Below are 22504 nucleotides of genomic sequence, written 5' to 3'. Positions count from 1 at the left end.
TCATTGACAGTTCATCCATTGACAGTATCCTGGGGACCACTGTTTTTGGAAGGACTTAATCCCAGGAGGTATTTCAGTCTCATACATCTCATATTACTAGTGTTGCTATGGACAACATTTTGCAGTCACTTTCTCCTATCTGCAAGGCGTATGGGCACTAGCACAGTACAGTAATATGGAAAAAATTCACAATCAGACCCCAAAAGCTGGGACACAGAGAGATTAGTGATCACTAATGGATATTTTGGGGCCCTATCTCCAGCGAGATGTGACAGGGTGCTGAGAGCTTGTACTTGGGGTCAGCACTCTGGTAACTACTACTACTAATTAGCTTCCCCAGAGAAAGCCTAATTGGATAGAAATGTACCTGATTGCCTGGCTAGAGTGGGGCTATAGAATCAACAAACCTATTATCCCATTAATAAGGAATCTGCCTAAAGGGACACACAGAGGAGTGTTTGAGGGAAACAGAGAGCAAAATGCTAGGAGAGCCTTTCAAAGGGAGTTCTCTGAATGGAAACACTTTCCCTCCATCTGGAGGAGGGACTAGAAAGCTGAGATATAATGTAACGGTGCTATGCATGGACAGGTGGATTAAAACACTGGAAATAGTCTACACATCGGTAGGTACAGACAAGAAAGTCTCAACACGGGCTGTGTTCACGGAACACCTGTGTTTGTGGAAGACCTTCCCACCCTGTCCCAGCTGGGGGGGCTCATCCAGGATTTCCTTTTATCTATGCAAACTGAGAACGTGGCTGAGAAGATGTAGAAGTCTGGGTACTGGAGAGAACACTGCAAAAGGGTTCTAGAGCAGCAAAGAGAGGTGTAGGACATGGGTTCTCAACCTCTCTTTCTGAGGTCCCCTCCAATATGGTCCCTTCCAGTTCTAGGAGATAGGCAATCTCCATTAATTTAATTTAATACTCCACAGCCCGGTTCCAAGCCTCTGTCATGCTAGGCACTGGGGCTTAGGACTTCCAGCTCCAGTCTGTAACCCCACAGGACATTGGGGCTCAGGATTTACTGCAAGGTGCTGGGCCTCAATGCTCCAGCCCATCTGGGCTCAGAGCTTCAGCTTTCTGCCCTGAGATGCCGCTAGTCTAATGCCAGCCCTGCTTCTTAGCCCTTGAAATAAACCCAGTTGAAAATTGCAGGAGTAGAAGGCCCTGCAGACCTTCCAACAATCCCACCATGCAGAAAACCAGTCCTTGTTTGCCTGCTAGGCTTAGCAGCAAAAGAACCAGCAGGAATTTATATGGGAACAAGCCCAGGGATGGCAACGACTCCTCCGAAGTTTGGAGAGTTTATGACAGGAAATGGAAACCAGCCACAGAAGGTAGCGTTCTGCAAAGTGGGGCCTGAAAATAACCCTGATGTAGTTTTGGCTACCCTTAAAAGAGCAGCAGGTGGACCTGCGAGACACAGAGCAATGTGTGCCCTTCAACTGACACCACACAGCAGTGCGGATGGGAGGAGCTGCTGGTGCAGGACACTGGTTCCCAGGCATGACAGGGCCATGCGCCTCTCTGTTGGTCACAATGGCTCTTGGGAGCAGAGCCCTGTGGATGTGCAGAACCCAATGTCTATCTGCAGATCTCCGTGTCCAGGGGTAGATGTTTGTATTCGCGCAGGGCTCTAACCATTTTTTGCCTGTATTCTAACTCATTATCACTGACATCTCTGTTCTTTGATAATATACCAGTTCTTGTTTTCCCTATAAATACATCTAAGTGTTGTATGTTTTCCAGAGCTGAGTTCTAAAGTATAAGTGTAAGCAGGGGCTGAACTACTGCTTGCAATCAGCCAGCGAAAAGGAGAGACTACACCACATTTTGGGGGTGGGCATGCTCACTCAAATTGTTTAGCCCTGTAAGATAATTAACTGTTGATATGTAAATACAGGCCTGTATGATAATTAACTGCTTCATGCTGGGATGGGGAAGGAATCTGGGGTGTGGTTATATAAATCCAATTCAGCCAGGGCTCATGGAGGACTGGTTGTCAGAATGGAATGTGATGTATTGTAACTAATTTGGCTGTTGTGGGGTCACAAACCATGCTACCCCTAAATGTAGGAACTGTAAAATATGACACCAGTGCTTGCAGGAGAGACACCATCATTGTAAGGGGTCTCAGATAAACAAGCCTCCCCCTTCCAGAGCTGAGTGAACTGAGTTGGGGACAAAGGGCTTGAGCCAGCCTGCTTCATGCCTGCCAGGTGTCAGCTGTAAGGCTGGTTCAACCTGTCTCTCCCCCCCCCGCCCCCCGCCTTCTAAGGGTAGACCTAAAGCAGACTCCATTAGGAGTCTTTTTGTTATTCCAGTGGAAGCTAGAAACTTTTTGCCAGCCTAGGTGGTAGCTAAAGAGTTGAAATCACTAAGAGGTGAAGTCACTGGTTTGGCCTGGAGCCAGACCCATTGCGGTCAGCAGAGGGGCTGGTGGGAGAGACCAGAGGGTGGCCAGCAGGGCAGCTGGAGAGGAGCAGTGGCAGGCAGCCAGCAGAGCGGCTGGTGGAGCAGCAGACCACAAGAGCAGCACGAAGGTGGCATGGCCTCAGGCTCAATGGGTGGAGTCATCAGGGTGATGTGTCTGGGACTGTACTGACAGAGCTGTAAGTGGGGCATTTGAAGTGGGGTATGGAGAAAGTTTGGGTAAGTGAATGGGACCCTTAAATTGTTGGACTAGTGAGCCTGAGGGGCAAAGGACATTGCTCAATCCATTTGAGCTGGGATGGTTACTCGTGGGTTGGTTATGAACTCTGGCTGTGGTATTTTCCCAAGCTAATGCCATGTGACCTCTCTCTCTCTCTTTCATTAAAAGTTTCTTTTCTACACTCAGACTCTGTGCTTGCAAGTGGGGAAGCATTGCCTCTCAGAGGCATCCAGAGGTGTGTGAATTTCCCAAGCTACTGAGTGGGGGCTCAAGACTGTTGTGTGTGAGATGGATGAAAAGGGAGTGTGTTTGTGTGTGGGGGGGGGGGGTTATTTGTTGTGTGCTGAGCTTGTGTTTCTCTGTTTGGTTTAGTTTGGTGTCTGTCTGTGTCTGTCTGTCTGTCTGTCTGTCTGTCTGTCTGTTTGTTTGTTTGTTTGTTTGAAGGAGCTTCTAAAAGGTTTGAAATCTAGAAGCCTATGTTAATTGGCTGAGCCTCAGTCGGGGGAGGGGCTACCAGAGCTATATAAGCCTGTGAGTCCGCGAACAGGGAGCTTGGAGAGGGACTTTGGAGTGGGAGTTTAGAGGGCACTAGTGACTTCTGATCTTCTTTAAACCTAACTTTTATAATAATCTATATTCCAGAGATTTAATAAGCCCAGTTTTTACTTAAATTTATTCATAAAAAAATGGAGACAGAAGCCCAGCAGCAGAGTGGAGGCTATCCTGTTTATTACGTCGAGTGTAACATGTATGATTACCTGCCCTGTGGGCGAATGGCGTATGTGTGCACCTGTTGCAAGGAGCTCCTGGCCCTCAGAGACCGAGTTCGGGCTTTGGAGGCCAGGGTGGCTGAACTGGAGGAGCTAACAGAGGTAGAGAGCTATGTTGATGAGACTTTCCAGGACACTGTAGTACTGTCCCACCTCCAGTCTGAGAGTCCCAGTGCTCTTAAGGAGGATGAAAGTCTCAAGGGAACAGAGAATTTAATGGGAGCAGAGGGAAACCATCCCGTAGTTGGGACCCTCCTTCCCGAGGATGTTGCGGTATCCTCTCGCACCAACGATACCTCTGAGGGGGAGGGAATGCCAGATGTTAGGAAGAGGCAGGTGTTAGTAGTGAGTGATTCGATCGTTAGAAACATAGATAGTTGGGTTTGTGATGACCGGGAGAACTGTATGGTCACTTGACTGCCTGGTGCAAAGGTTGTGGATCTCTCGAGGTATCTAGATAGACTTATGTCTAGTGCTGGGGAGGAGCCGGTGGTTGTGGTACATGTAGGTATCAATGACATAGGGAAGGGTAGGAGAGATGTCCTGGAGGCCAAATTTAGGTTGCTAGGAAAGAGACTGAAATCCAGGACCTCTATGGTGGCATTCTTGGAAATGCTTCCAGTTCCACGCGCAGGACCAGGTAGGCAGGCAAAGCTTCAGAGTCTCAATGCGTGGATGAGACGATGGTGTAGGGAAGAGGGGTTTGGATTTATCAGGAACTGGGGACACTTTTGGGAGAGGGGGAGCCTATACAGGAAGGATGGGCTCCACCTAAACCAGGGTGGAACCAGACTACTGGCACTAAACATTAAAAGGCCGTAGAGCAGTTTTTAAACTAAGAGATGGGGGAACGCTGATTGGTGCGGAGATGCACGTACATCGCAGGGAGACTTCTCTTAGAGGAGAATCCATTGATAGAGATTCTCTAAGCTGTAGTCAGAAAGAGAGGACAAAGAGACTGAGGCCTGAGGAGGCCTAGATAGTAGTGTTTGTGTTGCCAGAGGTTGGTGGTTTCAGGGAACTGACCTATAGCAAGCACAAACAAGACTTTCTCATATTAAAAGCAGGTGATGGTAAGGTGCCTCATAACCCTGAGAACTCCTGGGGAGTGTCACACAAATGGACTGAGATTCTCTTTGTTTTGCTCCCTTTCTTCTAATTACCTGCAAGGGTTGCCCTCACATAGTTGTTGTCCTTTTCTGAATAACCTCCTTCGGCTGCTCATCCTGGGCAAAGGCATCTTTTGTCCTAGAGTTTGGCTGATCTGCTGCAGGAGAACAGTAAACAACTCCGGGAACAGCTCCTGCACAGTTTTGCTCAGCTGCAATGCTGACACCACTTCAAAGATGGCACATGTTGCCTGAAAGGAGAGCATGGTAAAAGAAGAGGTCTCTTCCTAACACTATCACACTCTCTCCCCTTCTGATACCTGCTGGACTAAATTCTCACTCCTGTCACTAACTTGATGAATGACCGAGAGCAATTCACTCCATGTGTGCCTTAGCGTCCCATAGCTGTAAAAATGTGTACGACCTATCAAAGCATGTTGTGAGTTGTACAAAACATCTGCAAAGCACTGTAAGAAATCTGATTCAAAGACTTTCTAATTGCCAGATAGTATTAAGTGAATCAGCCACATGCTCTAAATCTGTCATCTGTTGTTCCACAGAAAGCACAGCTGGAATCCAGGAAACAGTACTTCAGAAAAGAAGTGCCCATATGACAATATTATACCACTCATCTAGCTTTCCATCAGCATGTTTGTCACAAGGCAGAGAAATACATGTCTGTCGTCTAACTTACTATGAGAGGTTCAGCAGCTGCTAAATGCAGGTCGGTTTCTGTCTCTGAGGTCATCCTTCCTTCTTGACTTGTTGGAGTCTTTATTTTTTCTATTAGGACCTTCAGGACTTGAGGGGCGAGCAAGGGATCTGTCCCCAGAGATCTCCACAGCTCAGTGGTGTCACTGCAATTTAACATAAGTTATATGTGACCCCTGGAGACTTTTGTGGCTCTGACTATATGCATCATATTCAAGTAAAGAACAAATTTTCTCCTTGACTATGATCAGGGCTCACCAACCGCGCTGTCCGGCGATCTGTGCATGCACAGATCGTTCTGCGCATGCACAGGTCGCCCGAACCTGGCTCTTCCAGGTTACAATCTACACGCCATGGGTGAGTAGATTGTATTATTTGTCAAGCCCTCCCTATGATGAGCAAGTTCAGAGTGCTGTCCTCCTTATATGGTCCTCATGTTTTACATATTGAGTTTCTAGTTACAGAACTAAGTTAAGTTACATTTCAGGTTACATTTCTACAGTGCATGACTGTTTTGGGATCCTGGAGGTATCCCGAAATAGCTACCCCACATTTACACAAGCAGCCCGTTATTTTGAAATAGTTTTCAAAATAATGGGCACACTATTTTGCCATCCCAATAAACTTTGGTGCATGAGGGATAAGGGATGGCTTGAAATAGCACATTATTTCGACATTTGGTGCTGTGTAGAAGCGCCACATTTCAAAATAGGCTATGCAAAATATGATACGCAATTTGCGGAGTGCAAATTGTGCATCTTATTTCAAGTTTAGGGTGCTGTATAGACACAACCCTAGTCTTACTGCACCATAACCATTAATGCTAGACTTCAGAAGGAAAGGACACAGAGCTCTAATCACAGTTCCTGTTTTCCTACTTCTCAGTAGATATGGAATCATGAGCATATGATGCCCAAAGATCAGGGCCTGGGAGACAAGTTGAAGAAAGAAAAATGATCTTCCTACTAACTGGATGTACAACTATGAGAACAAATATTTGTGGCTAGCCCATGACCTCTTCACAAATGGCATTCCCTGGCCTCTATTTGCCAGAATGGGCATGTTCTGTTCACTCCCTATGGGGCACCTGGCATTGGCCACTGTCTGAAGACAGGATCCTGGGCTAGATGGACATTTGGTCTGACCCACTACAGCCGTTCTTATGTTCTTAGATTCCAGCACTGATGACTGATAATTCAGCTAGGGATGTTTGAATGAAATGATAGATATGCTTACCGCCCTGTCTTTAAGTACCAAGAATGACAACTCCATTCCAGCAGCCATGCCCTTGCTGATACCAAAAGCCTGGTGCCCTATCCTTGCTAATCAGCCAGGAATTTGGATTTGAAGCTTTCATGCTACCAGAAAATGAACAGTCACTGGCAATTTCCAGGGTGTTAGTTCAGGGGTCTGGAGAGGCAAAAATCCACTCCAGTGATGCCAGTAAAGGGAAGTCTTTAGGATGCCAAAGCAACTATTAATTAATGGAAACAGAATGACACTTAATTTCTCCCTGCACCCACCTTGACATGGTCTTGGACCTTTCTGCAGAAAGACCCAAGCTATTAACCTTTAGGAATTATCTCAAACTGTCTGTGGCTTAAATGAAGCCTTACATCTTCCAGTGAAGCCGTGGGATCCATGGTTACCAAAATGAACACTGTAAGGAGCAGTATATACCTGTCCATCGGCAGATGTTTGATGAGGAGGCTGAAGATCACTGCCTCTAGGTGATGGTGAGCAAGAATGGACACTGACTCCACCAGGAACTGCCTCAAGCTACCCTGCTCGATGGTAGGCATATGTATATATATTATACTCAGGATATCTGGCACCTGGACAGAATAAAACCAGAAAAAATGTCCTTTTTCCATTCTCTCCATTCATTCTGCAGAACCAAAACGTTTATTTAGTCGTTTAGCAATTTGCTGTTCTTGTAGAAAATCCTCCCTTCAAAAAACAAGTATTTAGACATGGCTGCATAGATTTAACCCACAAAAATTATACATATCACTGCCCATACCTGGCTGTAACACCGGGTTAAAACATGCTGAGGCCCTAAGCTATGTCAAGTTAAAGAGGCCTCACTGCATTTCCAAAACAACATGTATTATTCTAACAGAAATGACAATGAAAATAGAAATAATAAAGTTATCTATCTATCTATCTATCTATCTATCTATCTATCTATCTATCTATCTATCTATCTATCTATCTATCTATCTATCTATCTATCTATCTATCTATCTATCTATCTGTACATAGGCAAAGAGGCAAGTAAAAACTAGCAATTTTGGGGTATTTTTAGAGACCCCTCATTATCTGAGGCCCTAAGATGTAGTTCACTTAGCTTGTCTCTTGGGGCCGGATATTCTCTTTTTGCATTTTACTCGGAGTCTAATTTTTCCAAGCCTTTCATGGCTGGAAACTGTGACAACAAGATAGACAAATAATCAAGCATCTTCCTTTTCACTTGGGGTACGGCTACACTAGCTTGTTAGTTCGAGCTAGGTAGGGTAATGAGGGCAAGCAGAGTTGCAAATGAAGCCCAGGATTTAAATATCCCGGGCTTCATTTGCATGTTCCCGGGTGCTGCCATTTTAAAATCCCCCTTAATCCGAACACAGTGCCTGCGGCTACACAAGGCATGGAGTAGGTAGTTCTAATTAAAGATCCTAATTCCATGAGGGGTAACGGTAGTTCGAATTAGGATCTTTAATTTGAACTACCTAGTCCATGCCGCATGTAGCCGCGGGCACGGAGTTCGGACTAAGGGGGATTTAAAAATGGTGGCGCCAGGGAACATGCAAAGGAAGCCCGGGATATTTAAATCTCGGGCTTCATTTGCAACTCCGCTTGCCCTCATTACCCTACCCAGCTCGAACTAACGAGCTAGTGCAGATGTATCGTTAGATTATCTCTGTCTTCTGCTGTTGATTCCCTCATTGCCTGACTCAGGATAGGAACACAGATGGAATTACCTTCCAATCCCAGGGGGAGAAACAGCAAGACTTGTATTCACTGCAAATGATGGCAAAGACCTGAAAGCCTGCAGGTTAGCCAGAAAAACCTCTCCAGCTTCTATTTTACCTCATCCAGCATGGCACTTCCACACTCCTTCAGGATGATTTTCATCCACAGACCGGCTGCTGTGGCACAGGAGGGGCTAGCAGACAGCATACCATCCAGTATGGCCTCAATAAAATCTGTGGCTTGGTCAGAGGGAAAGTACTTACTAACCACCTGTGGACAGATCAAAAACAGGAAAGATTGCAATGATAGTCGGCTCCAGTACTTTTAAGAAAGGAGGCCTAAGAGCTGTATAGGAAAATAATGTATTCATCAGCAAATTGCTAATTGGGCTCATATCTGGCAAGGCAGTTGCAATTAAAATTTTCTCTGTAATCTTTCTAGCTACCACATCTCTATTCTACACTAATAATATCAGGTTAGATCTTAGGTTATACAGTTAGCACAACATTGTATGGGACAAACAGGATGTAAATTTCCAGTTTATATTCTATGATGTACATGACATCTTTTCACAAAATATAAAAATATGCAAAGAGATGCATGCACACAAATATAGGTTCAGGTAAACACACAAGGTGACAAGACTGGTTTCTCAGCTTGATGTCCCGCTCACATATTTTCCCCCTGGATGGATGGATGGATGGATGGATGTGTGCGCGCACATGCATGGGCATGTTCATGCAACTGTCTGGAATCTGTTTTTTACATGGCATTCATAGCATATATCTATGAAAAGCATGTTACTGATTACCCACGAATGCCTCACTCCCATAGCTCGCTCCAAGTGTGGAAAGACATCACAAAAGCATAAAACAATCATAGAATCATAGAATACTAGGACTGGAAGGGACCTTGAGAGGTCATCGAGTCCAATCCCCTGCCCTCATGGCAGGACCAAATACTGTCTAGACCATCCCTGATAGACATTTATCTAACCTACTCCTAAATATCTCCAGAGATGGAGATTCCACAACCTCCCTGGGCAATTTATTCCAGTGTTTGACTACCCTGACAATTAGGAACTTTTTCCTAATGTCCAATCTAAATCTCCCTTGCTGCAGTTTAAGCCCATTGCTTCTTGTTCTATCCCCATAGGCCAAGATGAACAAGTTTTCTCCCTCCTCCTTATGGCACCCTTTTAGATATCTGAAAACTGCTATCCCCCTCGATCTTCTCTTTTCTAAACTAAACAAACCTAATTCCTTCAGCCTTCCCTCATAGGTCATGTTCTCTAGACCTTTAATCATTCTCGTTGCTCTTCTCTGGACCCTCTCCAATTTCTCCACATCTTTCTTGAAATGCGGTGCTCAGAACTGAACACAATACTCCAATTGAGGCCTAACCAGTGCAGAGTAGAGCGGAAGAATGACTTCTCATGTCTTGCTCACAACACCCCTGTTAATGCATCCCAGAATCATGTTTGCTTTCTTTGCAATGGCATCACACTGCTGACTCATATTCAACTTGTGGTCCACTATAACCCCTAGATCTCTTTCTGCCGTACTCCTTCCCAGACAGTCGCTTCCCATTCTGTATTTATGAAACTGATTGTTCCTTCCTAAGTGGAGAACTTGGCATTTGTCTTAAACTTCATCCTATTTACCTCAGACCATTTCTCCAATTTGTCCAAGTCATTTTGAATTATGACCCTATCCTGCAGATTAGTCGCAACCCCTCCCAGCTTGGTATCGTCTGCAAACTTAATAAGCGTACTTTCTATACCAATATCTAAATCGTTGATGAAGATATTGAACAAAGCCAGTCCCAAAACAGACCCCTGTGGAACCCCACTTGTTATGCCTTTCCAGCAGGATTGTGAACCATTAATAACTACTCTCTGAGTATGGTTATCCAGCCAGTTATGCACCCACCTTATAGTAGCCCCATCTAAGTTGTATTTACCTAGTTTATTGATAAGAATATCATGCGAGACTGTATCAAATGCCTTACTAAAGTCTAGGTATACCACATCCACCACTTCTCCCTTATCCACAAGACTCGTTATCCTATCAAAGAAAACTATCAGATTGGTTTGACATGATTTGTTCTTTACAAATCCAGGCTGGCTGTTCCCTATCACCTTGCCACTTTCCAAGTGTTTACAGACGATTTCCTTAATTACTTGCTCCATTATCTTCCCAGGCACAGAAGTTAAACTAACTGGTCTGTAGTTTCGTGGGTTGTTCTTATTTCCCTTTTTATAGATGGGCACTATATTTGCCCTTTTCCAGTCCTCTGGACAAGGGAAAATGAATGGTGCACAACCATTAGGACAGTCACCTAGTGTCTGTTACCTTAGCCATTTTGCAAGAGGTTTGAAACAGAGCCTCAGGGTCTGGAGTTGTTAGTGCCTCACGGAGACATCTCAGCTCCTCGTCTGCTGATCCCAGGTTTGTGCACTGACCTAGGATAGAGAAAAGGAGAAAAAGTATGGCAACATTTAATAAAACTGAACCTCTGATCCATAGATAATCATACAGGAGGATCTATGGGGTATGTTATTACCAGCTGTGTGTGAAATTTTGGCCCCACTAAAGCCAATGACGAAATTCTTGTTGACTTTAATGGAGTCAGAATTTTACCGTCAGGCTATGTCTAGACTACATCCCTTTTTCGGAAAAGGGATGTAAATTAGATGTATCGCAATTCCTAATGAAGCGGGGATTTAAATCTCCCCCGCTTCATTAGCATAAAAATGGCTGCAGCTTTTTTCGGCACGGAGCTTTGCCGGAGAAAAGCGCCAGTCTAGATGCTGATCTTGCGGAAAATTAAGCCTTTTCCGAAAGATCCCTTATCCCTCCGTAAAAGGGATGTAGTCTAGACGTAGCCCCTATGTCTGAAAGTTAACAGTAATGGCATGTGATTCATTCTGATTCATACAGGGTTAAACAGGCACTGTATTCTGTGTGGAGCCTTTTTCTCTGTATATCTGGTTTCAGTAGCCACTCTGCTCTCAGTATTTAAATCTAATCTCATAGTCAAGCAGAACTCATGTAGATTGATCTGAGGTTCTGATTTGGAGGAGAATTCCTCCACTGAACTCTCATTGTAAAAGAGATGGGGCTGACCAAAAGCTTAGGTAGGAAACCCAGGCTCTTCGCTCACTTCTAAATCATGAACTGTCTCTTTAAAGGAAAGCTGTCCTGCTCTGTCATCTCCCTCTCCCCACCCTACTCTGCAGAGGGGGGGCATATGGGCATATGGCGGGGGAGAGAGTGTGTGTGAGACAATGTGTGTGTGTGTGTGTGTGTATGTGAGAGAGAGAGAGAGAGAGAGAGGGACATGCTGGCTGCCAGAGAAATCTTAGAAACAGTGCACTGCCTCTTTAGATAGGCACTCCGTTACTCACCTGGAGCAGCACTATTGTATGTGTCCCTCTCCCCAAACTCTGCTCTGCAGAGATGATGACAGGGGCAAAGGGGTCACCCTGACTTCTGCACGCCTCCCTGCTCACCTCCCCTCCACACACCACTAGCAGCAGATAGGATGGAGCAAGTCGGAGAGGGGCAGCTGAACACATGCTGCTGGCATGCTTGCTAATCAGCTGAGCGCTCCAGACAGAAATTCTGGGGAGAAGGGCAGATCTGGCCTGTGTGCTATATTTTGCCCACCCTCTAATATTTGCAGATTATTTATTATTTGTGCAGTTCTCTTCCAGCAATGTACTTACAAGGCCCCAATTATTCTGTTATATAAGTGTCGCTAACAAGACAGAAAGAATTACAGATGGAAAAAAGGGTCATTACAACAATGAAAGAAAGTGAAGGGTTACTTACACCTGCTCATGGTCTCCTCACCTTGTATATTGAGAAGACAGTTGATACAGTCAACCACCAACTGACGCGATGTTGTTACTGAAGCACAGGTATATGGTGCTAATAGCCCAATCAGATATCCAAACTGATGAAAAGTTTCCTGAGGCTAATTTAAAAAGAATGAAGAATGAAAGTTCTCCGGCTATACTGGACATTATTTGCCTTCCTTATTGTGAACTCCATTACTGTACCTGGGTACGGCACATTGGAAAACATAATCCTTGTTGTACATGCAAATTGATGGGGTCTAAATTAGCTGTAGCACTCAAGAAAAATCTCAGAGTCATTGTGGATAGTCCTCTAAAAACATCTGTTCAACACGCAGCTGCACTTAAAAATGCTAATGGTATGTTAGGAACCACTAGGAAAAGGGATGAATAATAATATGATAAATAATAAGAAATTAGCAGTAGGGATATATTACCGACCACCTGACCAGGACAGCGATACTGACATTGAAATGCTGAGGGAGATTAGAGAGGCTACCAAAATAAAGAACTCTATAATAATGGGGGATTTTAATTACCGCCATATTGACTGGATACATGTCACCTCAGGAAGAGAAGCAGAGATAAAATTTCTCAATGGCTTAAATGACTGCTTCTTGGAACCCACAAGGGGAGAGGCAATTCTCGATTTAGTCCTGAGTGGAGTGCAGGATCAGGTCCAGGATATAACCGTTACCGGACCGCTTGGGAATAGTGACCATAATATAATAACATTCAACATTCCTGTGGTGGGAAGAACACCTCAGCAGTCCAGCACCCTGGCATTTAATTTCAAAAAGGGGAATTACACAAAAATGAGGAGGTTAGTGAAACAGAAATTAAAAGGCACAGTGACTAGAGCAAAGTCCCTGAAAGCTGCATGAAAACTTTTTAAAGACACCATAACAGGGGCCCAACTTAAATGTATACCCCAAATTAAAAAACATAGCAAGAGACCTAAAAAAGAGTCACCGCGGCTTAACCACCATGTAAAAGAAGCAGTGAGGGACAAAAAGGTATCTTTTCAGAAGTGGAAGTCCAGTCCTAGTGAGATAAATAGAAAGGAACATAAACACTGTCAAATCAAGTGTAAAAATGTAATAAGAAAAGCAAAAAAAGATTTTGAGGAACAGCTAGCCAAAAACTCAAAAAGAAATAACAAAATGTTTTTTAAGTACATTAGAAGCAGGAAGCCTGCTAAAAAAACTGAGGGTCCTCTAGATGATTGAGCTATAAAAGAAGCAATCAAGGACGATAAAGCCATTGCGAAGAAACTAAATGATTTCTTTGCTTCAGTCTTCACGGCTGAGGACGTTGGGGAGATTCCTGAATCTGCACCGTCCTTTGTGGGTGATGAATCTGAGGAACTGTCCCGGATTGAAGTGTCTTTAGAGGAGGTTTTGGAACAAATAGAAAAACTTAATGTTAACAAATCTCCGGGACCAGATGGCATTCATCCAAGGGTTCTAAAAGAACTCAAATGGGAAATTGGTGAGCTATTATCTGTAGTTTGTAACCTATCCTTTAAATCGGCTTCCGTACCTAATGACTGGAAGGTAGCTAACGTGACACCAATATTTAAAAAGGGCTCTAGAGGCGATCCTGGAAATTACACACCGGTAAGTCTAACTTCAGTACCGGGCAAATTAGTAGAAACAATAGTAAAGAATAAAATTGTGAAGCATGTAGAAGAGCATAATTTATTGGACAAAAGTCAACATGGTTTCTGTAAAAGGAAATCCTGTCTTACTAATCTGTTAGAGTTCTTTGAAGGGGTCAACAAACATGCAGACAAGGGGGATCCAGTAGATATAGTATACTTGGATTTTCAGAAAACCTTTGACAAGGTCCCTCACCAAAGGCTCTTGTGTAAATTACATGGCCAAGGGATAAGAGGGAAGGTCCTTTCTTGGATTGCGAACTGGTTAAATGACAGGAAACAAAGGGTAGGAATAAATGGTAAATTTTCAGATTGGAGAGGGGTAACTAGTGGTGTACCCCAAGGGTCAGTCCTGGGACCAATCCTTTTCAACTTATTTATAAATGATCTGGAGAAAGGGGTAAGCAGTGAGGTGGTAAAGTTTGCAGATGATACAAAACTGTTTAGGATAGTCAAGACAGAAGCAGACTGTGAGGGACTCCAAAAAGATCTCACCAAACTGAGTGATTGGGCAACAAAATGGCAAATGAAATTTAATGTGGATAAATGTAAAGTAATGCACATCGGGAAAAATAACCCCAACTATACATACAGTATGATGGGGGCTAATTTGGCTACGACAAATCAGGAAAGGGATCTTGGAGTTATTGTGGACAGTTCTCTGAAAACTTCCACGCAGTGTGCAGCAGCGGTCAAAAAGGAAAATAGAATGCTGGGAATTATTAAGAAAGGGATAGAAAATAAGACCCAGAATATCTTACTACCCCTGTATAAAACTATGGTACGCCCACATCTTGAATACTGTGTACAGATGTGGTCTCCTCACCTCAAAAAAGATATTTTGGCCTTGGAAAGGGTTCAGAAAAGGGCAACTAAAATGATTAGGGGTTTGGAACGGGTCCCATATGAGGAGAGGTTAAAGCGACTGGGACTTTTCAGTTTAGAAAAGAGGAGACTGAGGGGGGATATGATAGAGGTCTATAAAATCATGAGTGGTGTGGAGAGGGCCGATAAAGAAAAGTTATTTATTAGTTCCCTAAATAGAAGAACTAGAGGACACCAAATGAAATTAATGGGTAGCAGGTTTAAAACTAATAAAAGAAGTTCTTCTTCACACAGCGTGTAGTCAACCTGTGGAACTCCTTGCCAGATCAGGCTGTGAAGGCTAGGACTATAATAGAGTTTAAAGAGAAGCTAGATAATTTCATGGAGGCTAGGTGCATGAAAGGCTATTAGCCAAGGGATAAAATGGTGTCCTTGGCCTCTGTTTGTCAGAGGCTGGAGAGGGATGGCAGGAGACAAATCGCTTGATCACTGTCTTCGGTCCACCCTCTCTGGGGCACCTGGTGCTGGCCACTGTCGGTAGTCAGGATACTGGGCTAGATGGACCTTTGGTCTGACCCAGTACGGCCGTTTTTATGTTCTTATGTTCTTATGTTCTTATCATGCCACTGTTTCAAATCCATGGTACACCCACACCTTGAATACTGCAAGCAATTGTAGTCCTCCAACTTATATAAAGTTAGGTTATAATTGGAAAAAGTTCAGAGAAAAGCAACAAAAATGATATGGGATATGGGATAACTCGTACAAGGAGAAGTTAAAAGGACTGGGACCATTCATCTTAGAAAAGAGATGCTTACAGGGGGGTATGATAGAGCCATATAAGATGATCAGAGATGCATGATATGGGTGTCCCTATATCTCTGACTGCCTGGGGCTGGGACTGGACAACAGGGGAGAGATCACTCAACAATTGCCTTGTTCTGTTTGTTCCCTCTGATGCATATAACACCCACCACTGCCAGAAGACAGGATACATGAACCATTTGTCTGGGGGATCCAGAATGGCCATTCATGTTTTATGTTCTTATCTGATTAAATAGAAATAGAAATTCAACTTTAACAGCCTGAGAGTATAAGAAGGCATCTATGACACTGACACAGCCAACCTATGTGTGACCCACAATAACTTAACAAGCGGCACTGCAATTGTATCAAGACAAGTCACTTATATGTTATTTCAAAGGGTGTGTCTAGACTACTGAGTTTTGTCGACAAAACTATACCTGCGTCTACACTACCGCTGAGTTCTGTCGACATAACGTCGACAGAACTCAGCAGTTTTGTCGACGCTGGTAAACCTCATTTTACGAGGCATAACACCTTCTGTCGACAGATTTCTGTCGACAGAAGGTGTTATTGCATGTAGGGTTGTGTCTAGACTACAGGGTTTTGTTGACAAAGCAGATGGTATCACCCATTTACCAGTGTATGCATAGGAAATAGAAAATTAACTTCAAAACAAAGCACGACAGGAGATCTGCATGACCTATTCTTTCTCAGGGAGAGATCCTGCTTCGACAATTTCTGTGAGGAGGCTTGCCAACCGGCTAGAATAACTATAAAAGACAAGTTATGGGACTGATCTTCTCTCTCCAGTCTGCTTAAACTTTGAACAGGGGACGTGTAAGCCATAGGACATAGATCTTCCAAATAATTATTTGGAATAGTCTGGGAAATGCATGGAAAAACTAACAGCCTTTGCATCTAAACTGACTCTGGATGTTGACCGGTTAGCATGATTCCAGAGAGACTTTTACAAGCCAGCCGTTTATTCCACCATGGTTGTGATCCTGAACTATGAAAAGTGAAAGTCATTTTAACAAATATCTATCACTTAACCATTTGTAACTCTCTTCTTTTTCCTTTTAACAACAAATCTGATATTCGGTTATTAAGGATTGGCTGATATTTAGGGAAGACCTGTGATTCATATTAACCTAAGGATAAGTGTCTAGTCCTTTGTGATTGGTGATTATATTAGACTTAGTTGTCTAGATGGGAACCAAGGTCTGGAATGCCTAAAGGGTACTATTGTTTGGTATTTTGTTAACCAGAGTAGAAGCTCTTTTCTTACTGGTTTGGTGAATCTAATTATAAAATCACTCGTCTGGGGAACTGCCTGCCCTGTTTCTTACAGTCTGGCCTGAGTGCTGTCACAGCACTCTTATGGAAACCTTTCTCTTATGGAAGCAGAGGGATCTTAGTCACTTTGAGGCCCCAGCTGCAGGCCTAGTAGAATTTCTCATGCATTCACGTTGAATATCAGATTTGATTTAAGTGGGGAAGTCAGCTCAAGGAAGAGTAGAACTATACTCACTGTGCTATTAACTATCTCCTGATAGGCAGTTAGCAGCCAGACACTGGCCTGCAAGGCCCTTCCTCTCTCCCACTCCTTCTCTGAACTGAGCCAGGTCTCTAGTAGCTGTTGGCAAAGCAGGAGAATGGACAAAGTTAGTACCAGAAAATCCCTCCCAAACATTTCTTTTAAATAGGTTTGATTGTCACTAAAATCCCTCTCCAAAGCATTTAACTTCCATATAGCAAAAGATTTATATGTCTCCAAAAAGAGACCCTTGTATATACAAGTCCCAGGGACCAGATTCACCTCTGGTGTACGTAACTCCATCAAAGCCAAAGGAGTTACATGAGAGATGAGTCTGGCTCTGTGTATGTGAGGGCTTCTGTAGACTGTCTGATGGCAGCTGTCTAGCACATTGCATGCAGTTTGGGGTCCGGTGCTGTGTTCTCTTTCCTGGACAGCTTCTCCCATGCTGAGTGGCAAATGACAGAGAGGAGCAGAGAAGTCTCCCCAGCCCAGCTCCTTTTATAACTTTATTTTCATACCAACGTTGCACCTAAGTCCCCTCCCCTCAGCTCTTCAAACTATTCTGTTTATGTCTGAAGAGCAGGAAGTCTTTGGTGAATGAGTTTCCATACACAGAGCTTAACTCAATACTAATTCATTCCTTTTACAAGAGGTGATCAGTTCTCACTGGTCCTCTTGAATTTGGTTACTGCACTGATGATTTTCTTTCCTGTCCATGTAGTGTTAACTATACTGGAAAAACTAGATCTCAGTCCACCACTGGCATAAAATGGAACAGCTCCCATGGATTTCAATGGGACACATTCCCACTTACTTCAGGAAAAAATTGATGCTTTCTCCCTAAAATTCACCCGCTGCGGAAAATTCCTCCACAACAGAAGCTTGAGCATCATCCCTGCTATAACACAAGAAACAATTATCACCCTGGTCCTATGGGCTACTCACATGAAACATTTCCTGGAACCAGTCTGGGGTTGGTTCTTCCTCAAGCAGGATCTTCATTAGCTCACTAAGGGCTTCTAAGGAGCACTCATACATCAACTGAAACCAGAAGAGAAGGAGTGAGGTGGAGGTGAAGTTAGCCATGACTTTGCAGGGAGGCCATGTGAGGCTGCTATCACCCAGTGCTTGCTGGGCAGAGATCTCAGTGGAGTCTGCCAGAGGGGAATTGGTGTCATATACCTCTATGTGCAGAGTATCCTCTAGTTTCTTGCCTTCCTCTTTCATCTTCTCCAAGGGAGGAAGGGGAAATACACTTTTAAAACACAGATCAAGGATCTCACGGTTTTCCTCCAGGGTCAGAGATGGTTTGAGTTTGCTGTCAGAAGACAGAAAGAGAAGTCACGTGTTAGATTCAATACCATAGCCAAGTAAAACATGGGTTAAATGAATAAAGATTATCCCAATCTAGAACCCCAAATGCAAACAGCCCTTCACTTTGCAGCTGTGCACCTCTTTGTACCTCTGTTAATTATTTGCTCATCTAGAAGTAAAGCTAAAACTTCAATTCCCTTTTTAGAGAAATCCACCAGCTTCCTTCCCCCTGCCAGCTAGCCAGACACCTCCATCCCCACCTGAACTCTTCTCCGTAGTATGGCATGCCCCACAACCTCCACTCTTGTGCCTTTCAAGCACAAATCTCCAAACAGACATGACGCATTCAAACCCTCAAAACAAAAACACCATGTGAGCATCAGCCTGCTCCCAACCTGACACTCATGAATTAACAAATGAGAAGACATCACAGTGCCAAGAAATATGGCATAGAATATCCTACCACAGTTGTCCAATCGCAAACATTGCCTCGTAACGAACTGGAGACACCAGGGAATCCAATGGTTCCTTTTTAATGAAGTCCTGAAATGCATGAACAGAGACATAAAAATAGGAAGTGGGTTTGAAAGGCAGAGAAGCCTCCCCCTCACCTTCTGAAACAGGCCTTTATACCAGACCTGTAAGAAACAGACACTGTTTCAGTGGCTCTCTGCCTCAGAAATGGACCGTAGAGACATCTGCTATACACAGGTCAGCAAGCTGTATCCTGGTAACTCATCAGACACTATCCATTCCTTCCAGTTACAGCCCACAATATGCCAGCATCCCGGCCAAGCACAGTGGACCCAGCATTCTGGGTGCCAGGCAGGTAAATCATGACACTGCAGTAGTATAGCTACAGCCAATGGAAAGAATAACATCTACCCGGACAATCAGTCTCATTACATAATAACAAAATCCCTTGTAGCTCAGGCTTCAAAGTTCCTAATCACTCACCATCATGTAATCAAGGAGCTCCAGTTTGTAAGAGAATTCAAATGCCTGGGAGTCTCCAGTCTTCAAAACTGCACAGCTAATCTCTGTTGCATTCTGGATGAGGGTTGATTTCAGGTCCATGTCCTACATTTCCAGGAAAAACAAGAGGATGTGGGTGAGAAACTGAGAGAATCAGATTCCAGAAGAGTAGAAATTAGATCTAGTCTCAGGAGAAGTGTCTGCAGACCCCAGAAGACAGAGAACCTCAGCTCTACACCCATCTCAGAAAAAGAAAAGGCCCAGGTTGATCAAGTAAACCCAGGTCCATTTACACAGAGTAGTCATGACTCCTGCTTGATGTGGGAGGGAAAACAAATTTTATGCAATTTAAACAAGAAACTTGTGCCTAGTAAATGCACAAGATACGAGGGCAGATTATTTAGAATTTAACTTGTTCGCAACATTGATCCCCAACACCTGAAAAACAAAATGTAAAACCGCTACTAGCAATTTCTATTGTGCCACATTATGCACATTCTACAAATATCCTGGTTAATGAACATGAAGTAGAGAGAAATCACTATTACTGACTCTTCCAAAAAAGTAGGAAATGTGCCCAGTCTGGGTGTGTTGCAGTGGACAATATCAGGGGCCATAGTTCTTAATATTTGTATTTGTGAACTACTGGAAAATGTCAACTTGGTTCATTTGTGATCAACTTTTTTTGACAATGAGAGTCTCAGTTAGGCTAAGTCTAGACTGCAAAGTCTGAAAAAGATACGCAAAGTATAAATCTTTCTCTGCTTTTCTTTCAAAAAAGGCTTTTTCGAAATTTGGAAAAACCTGCTCTTTCAAGCCATCCCTTCCTTCCTCATAAATCAAGGTTTACAGGGATGGTGAAAGAACGCATCCACTTTTCCAAAAAGTGGATGCGGTATTGCTTTTCTGGGATACCTCTGGGATCCCGGAAAAGTACTGCAGCCTAGACATAGCCTTAGACAGAGTAGAATGGAATGGCAAAGTGATGTGGAGAGATTAGAACTATGCACTGAGACCAGAATCAGGGCTGGCAAGTGGACAGCCATATATCTAAGGAGCAGAAATAATGAGCAGGCAGACAAATAGGAAGACAGATATGGGGAAAGGGAAGTAGATAGTCCAAGAAACAGTGATAGCAAATAAACTAAATACAAGCACTATTCCAAAAAGTCCCTTAACCCTCGTGGAACAAGGTTCACAGGGATGTTGGGATAGTGAGCCCGTTAGATTTCAAAATAACGGGCGCACTCAAAAGATGCGGAATAGCTATTTCAGGATACTTCTGATACCCTGAAATAGGTTCACAGTGTAAACATAGCCTTAGAGTGTTATACTGCACAGCCTGAGTGTGACTGCATCTGAAATACTATGTAACTGTGACCTAGAGAATTTCAGAAGAACACAGAAAAACTAGAGAAAATACAAACAACAGCAACAAATAAGATATTTGTTACAGCTCACACTCCATCCATGAAGGTTTTAGATTTGATGCACATGACAAACGGTTGTTCAAAGGAGATTTTTAGAAAAATAAGCCCTCTCTTAGTAAACTCAGGTCCAGTGGAGGCACTGATCTAACTTCAGAGTAATATCCCCAACACTTATGCAAAAACTCTTACTTGGCAACCGGTTCTATAATGGTGTAGGATGTTCTCTGTGATGTCTGCCTCCACCCGAGACAGAAGTTGCTCTTTTGGAGCATGCATAGCCACTTTGCTGTATGTCAGCATCAGCGTGCTGCGGGTCTTGGCTCTTTTCCCATGATGGTAGTCCTGGACAATTGGAAATGTCACAAGAGACAATTACTTCTGATTCATTTTGCCTTGACATTCTGATCTGTTGCTGACTGAGGAATTGCTTTTGGCAGCGATAATAGCTTGTACTTGAAAAATGTATTTAAGCCAAACCATAACTGCGTGAGGCACAGAGGTATTGGTGTCTCAAACATACTGATTGGATAATTCTGACACAGAGAGCCCAAAGTTTTGACCCTACCCCAGTGAAATAAATGGGAGATTTGTCATTGACACTGATAGGCACAGAATTAGGTGCTAAATGATATGCCTAGATCTGCACAGTGAGTAAACAGCAAATCTGGCAATGGTGGCCAAGAGACCTAATATGCTGTTTTATCCTCTGGATAAATGGTTCTCAACCAAAGGTACGCAGAAGTTTTCGAGGGGGACAGATCAGATCATTTCGATATTTGCCTAGTTTTAGAGCAGGCTACCTAAAAAGCACTAGCAAAGTTACAAACTAAAATTTCATACACACAATGACCTATTTACACTGCTCTATATACTGCACATTGAAATGTAAGGAACATATTTATATTTAAATTAATTTATTTATGAAATGGCGTATGGCATATGAAAATGGGAAATTAAGCAATTTTTCAGTAATAGTGTGTTGTGACACTTTTTTGTATTTTTATGCCTGATTTTCTAAGAAAGAAGGTTTAAAATGAGGTGAAACTTGGGGCACACTAGACAAATCAGATTTCTAAAATGGGTATATTAGTGCGGAAAGTTTTAGAACCGCTGCTCTAGAGCACAGGGTCCATAACAGTTGTCCAGAGAGCAGGTTGGTTAGTCACATGTTGCTTGCAACACCTCCTCCTTTACAGCTACTAACCTGGATTTAAAAAACAGCTACAAATACATTCAACACTTTTCCATATAATTAACTGGTATAGTTCCTACACACTGTGCATAGGAGAGGCATTCAAGCCATGAAACATCAGATGCTAAAAATCAGTTGAGAGAGCCACGGATCCAGACTGTGCTCCTCTCTGCTTAAATGTAAGCATCACACAGAGCACATCCATTGGGGGACAGGGTTAGCTGACCAATGAGACTCTACCGGGGGCAGGAGATACTGTCTCTAGTTTAGAGGGAGAGGAAGTTTGAGAGAACCCCCTGGCTCCTTTACCTTCAGGCAACCAATAAACCCAGAAATCGTAAGTTTGTCCATTGCTGCCCCAAACTCCTGAAGTGTGTTCAAGATGAGGTCCAAGTGGCTCTCGGCAGAGAATGAAAGGATGGAAATGACTCCCTGTTACTCAAGAAAAATATTGGTTAGTGAATCTGACCAGGTGCCCAATAGACCCCACAAGTCAATTCCTTTCACCCAAAGTAGTGTAAAGTGCCAATTAGGCCTGAGACCCATGGGAGGGGGAGCAAAGGGTGAGTGAAATAGCAACAAAGAGGACATGAAGCAAAATGGCATCTGTCCCGGGAAAACTGAGAGCTGAGTTGCCCAGGGGACATTCAGAGGGTACATGATAAGGTAGGGAGAGGGGCA

General features: G+C 43.5%; 2 protein-coding genes across 2 annotated transcripts; both read right to left on the bottom strand.

Moving 5' to 3' along the window:
* Positions 1–3906: 3906 nt before the first annotated feature.
* Positions 3907–18225, bottom strand: LOC142824859 (maestro heat-like repeat-containing protein family member 2B). Its single transcript, XM_075916648.1, has 9 exons — positions 18095–18225; positions 17858–17953; positions 16904–17008; positions 12076–12199; positions 10573–10682; positions 8336–8488; positions 6926–7080; positions 5229–5391; positions 3907–4785 (listed from the first exon to the last, which is right to left on the bottom strand). Exons 1-9 carry the CDS (start codon positions 18137–18139, stop codon positions 4585–4587), a joined length of 1152 nt encoding a protein of 383 aa, XP_075772763.1. The 5' UTR covers positions 18140–18225; the 3' UTR covers positions 3907–4584.
* Positions 18226–18369: 144 nt separating this feature from the next.
* LOC142824870 (maestro heat-like repeat-containing protein family member 2B) lies at positions 18370–22174 on the bottom strand. Its single transcript, XM_075916660.1, has 4 exons — positions 22133–22174; positions 20821–20973; positions 19184–19306; positions 18370–18769 (listed from the first exon to the last, which is right to left on the bottom strand). Exons 1-4 carry the CDS (start codon positions 22172–22174, stop codon positions 18686–18688), a joined length of 402 nt encoding a protein of 133 aa, XP_075772775.1. The 3' UTR covers positions 18370–18685.
* Between the last annotated feature and the right edge of the window lie 330 nt (positions 22175–22504).

Source organism: Pelodiscus sinensis, unplaced genomic scaffold, assembly GCF_049634645.1.
Source record: "Pelodiscus sinensis isolate JC-2024 unplaced genomic scaffold, ASM4963464v1 ctg44, whole genome shotgun sequence".
NCBI lineage: Eukaryota > Metazoa > Chordata > Testudines > Trionychidae > Pelodiscus > Pelodiscus sinensis.
Note: the sequence above shows the minus strand (reverse complement) of the source record. Positions and strands in the feature narration are given on the sequence as shown.

Excerpts from the sequence above, each read along its gene's own strand:
- LOC142824859 (XM_075916648.1), bottom strand. The coding sequence starts at position 18,139 with ATGAAAGAGGAAGGCAAGAAACTAGAGGATACTCTGCACATAGAG. Across the intron at positions 17,009-17,857 it reads GGTTCCAGGAAATGTTTCAT|CTACTAGAGACCTGGCTCAG; the intron begins GTGAGTAGCCCA and ends CTTTGCCAACAG. Across the intron at positions 7,081-8,335 it reads GAAGTGCCATGCTGGATGAG|GTGCCAGATATCCTGAGTAT; the intron begins GTAAAATAGAAG and ends TATTCTGTCCAG.
- LOC142824870 (XM_075916660.1), bottom strand. The coding sequence starts at position 22,174 with ATGGACAAACTTACGATTTCTGGGTTTATTGGTTGCCTGAAG. Across the intron at positions 20,974-22,132 it reads GGTTTATTGGTTGCCTGAAG|GACTACCATCATGGGAAAAG; the intron begins GTAAAGGAGCCA and ends CCAATTGTCCAG. Across the intron at positions 19,307-20,820 it reads ATTATAGAACCGGTTGCCAA|GACATGGACCTGAAATCAAC; the intron begins GTAAGAGTTTTT and ends CTGGAAATGTAG.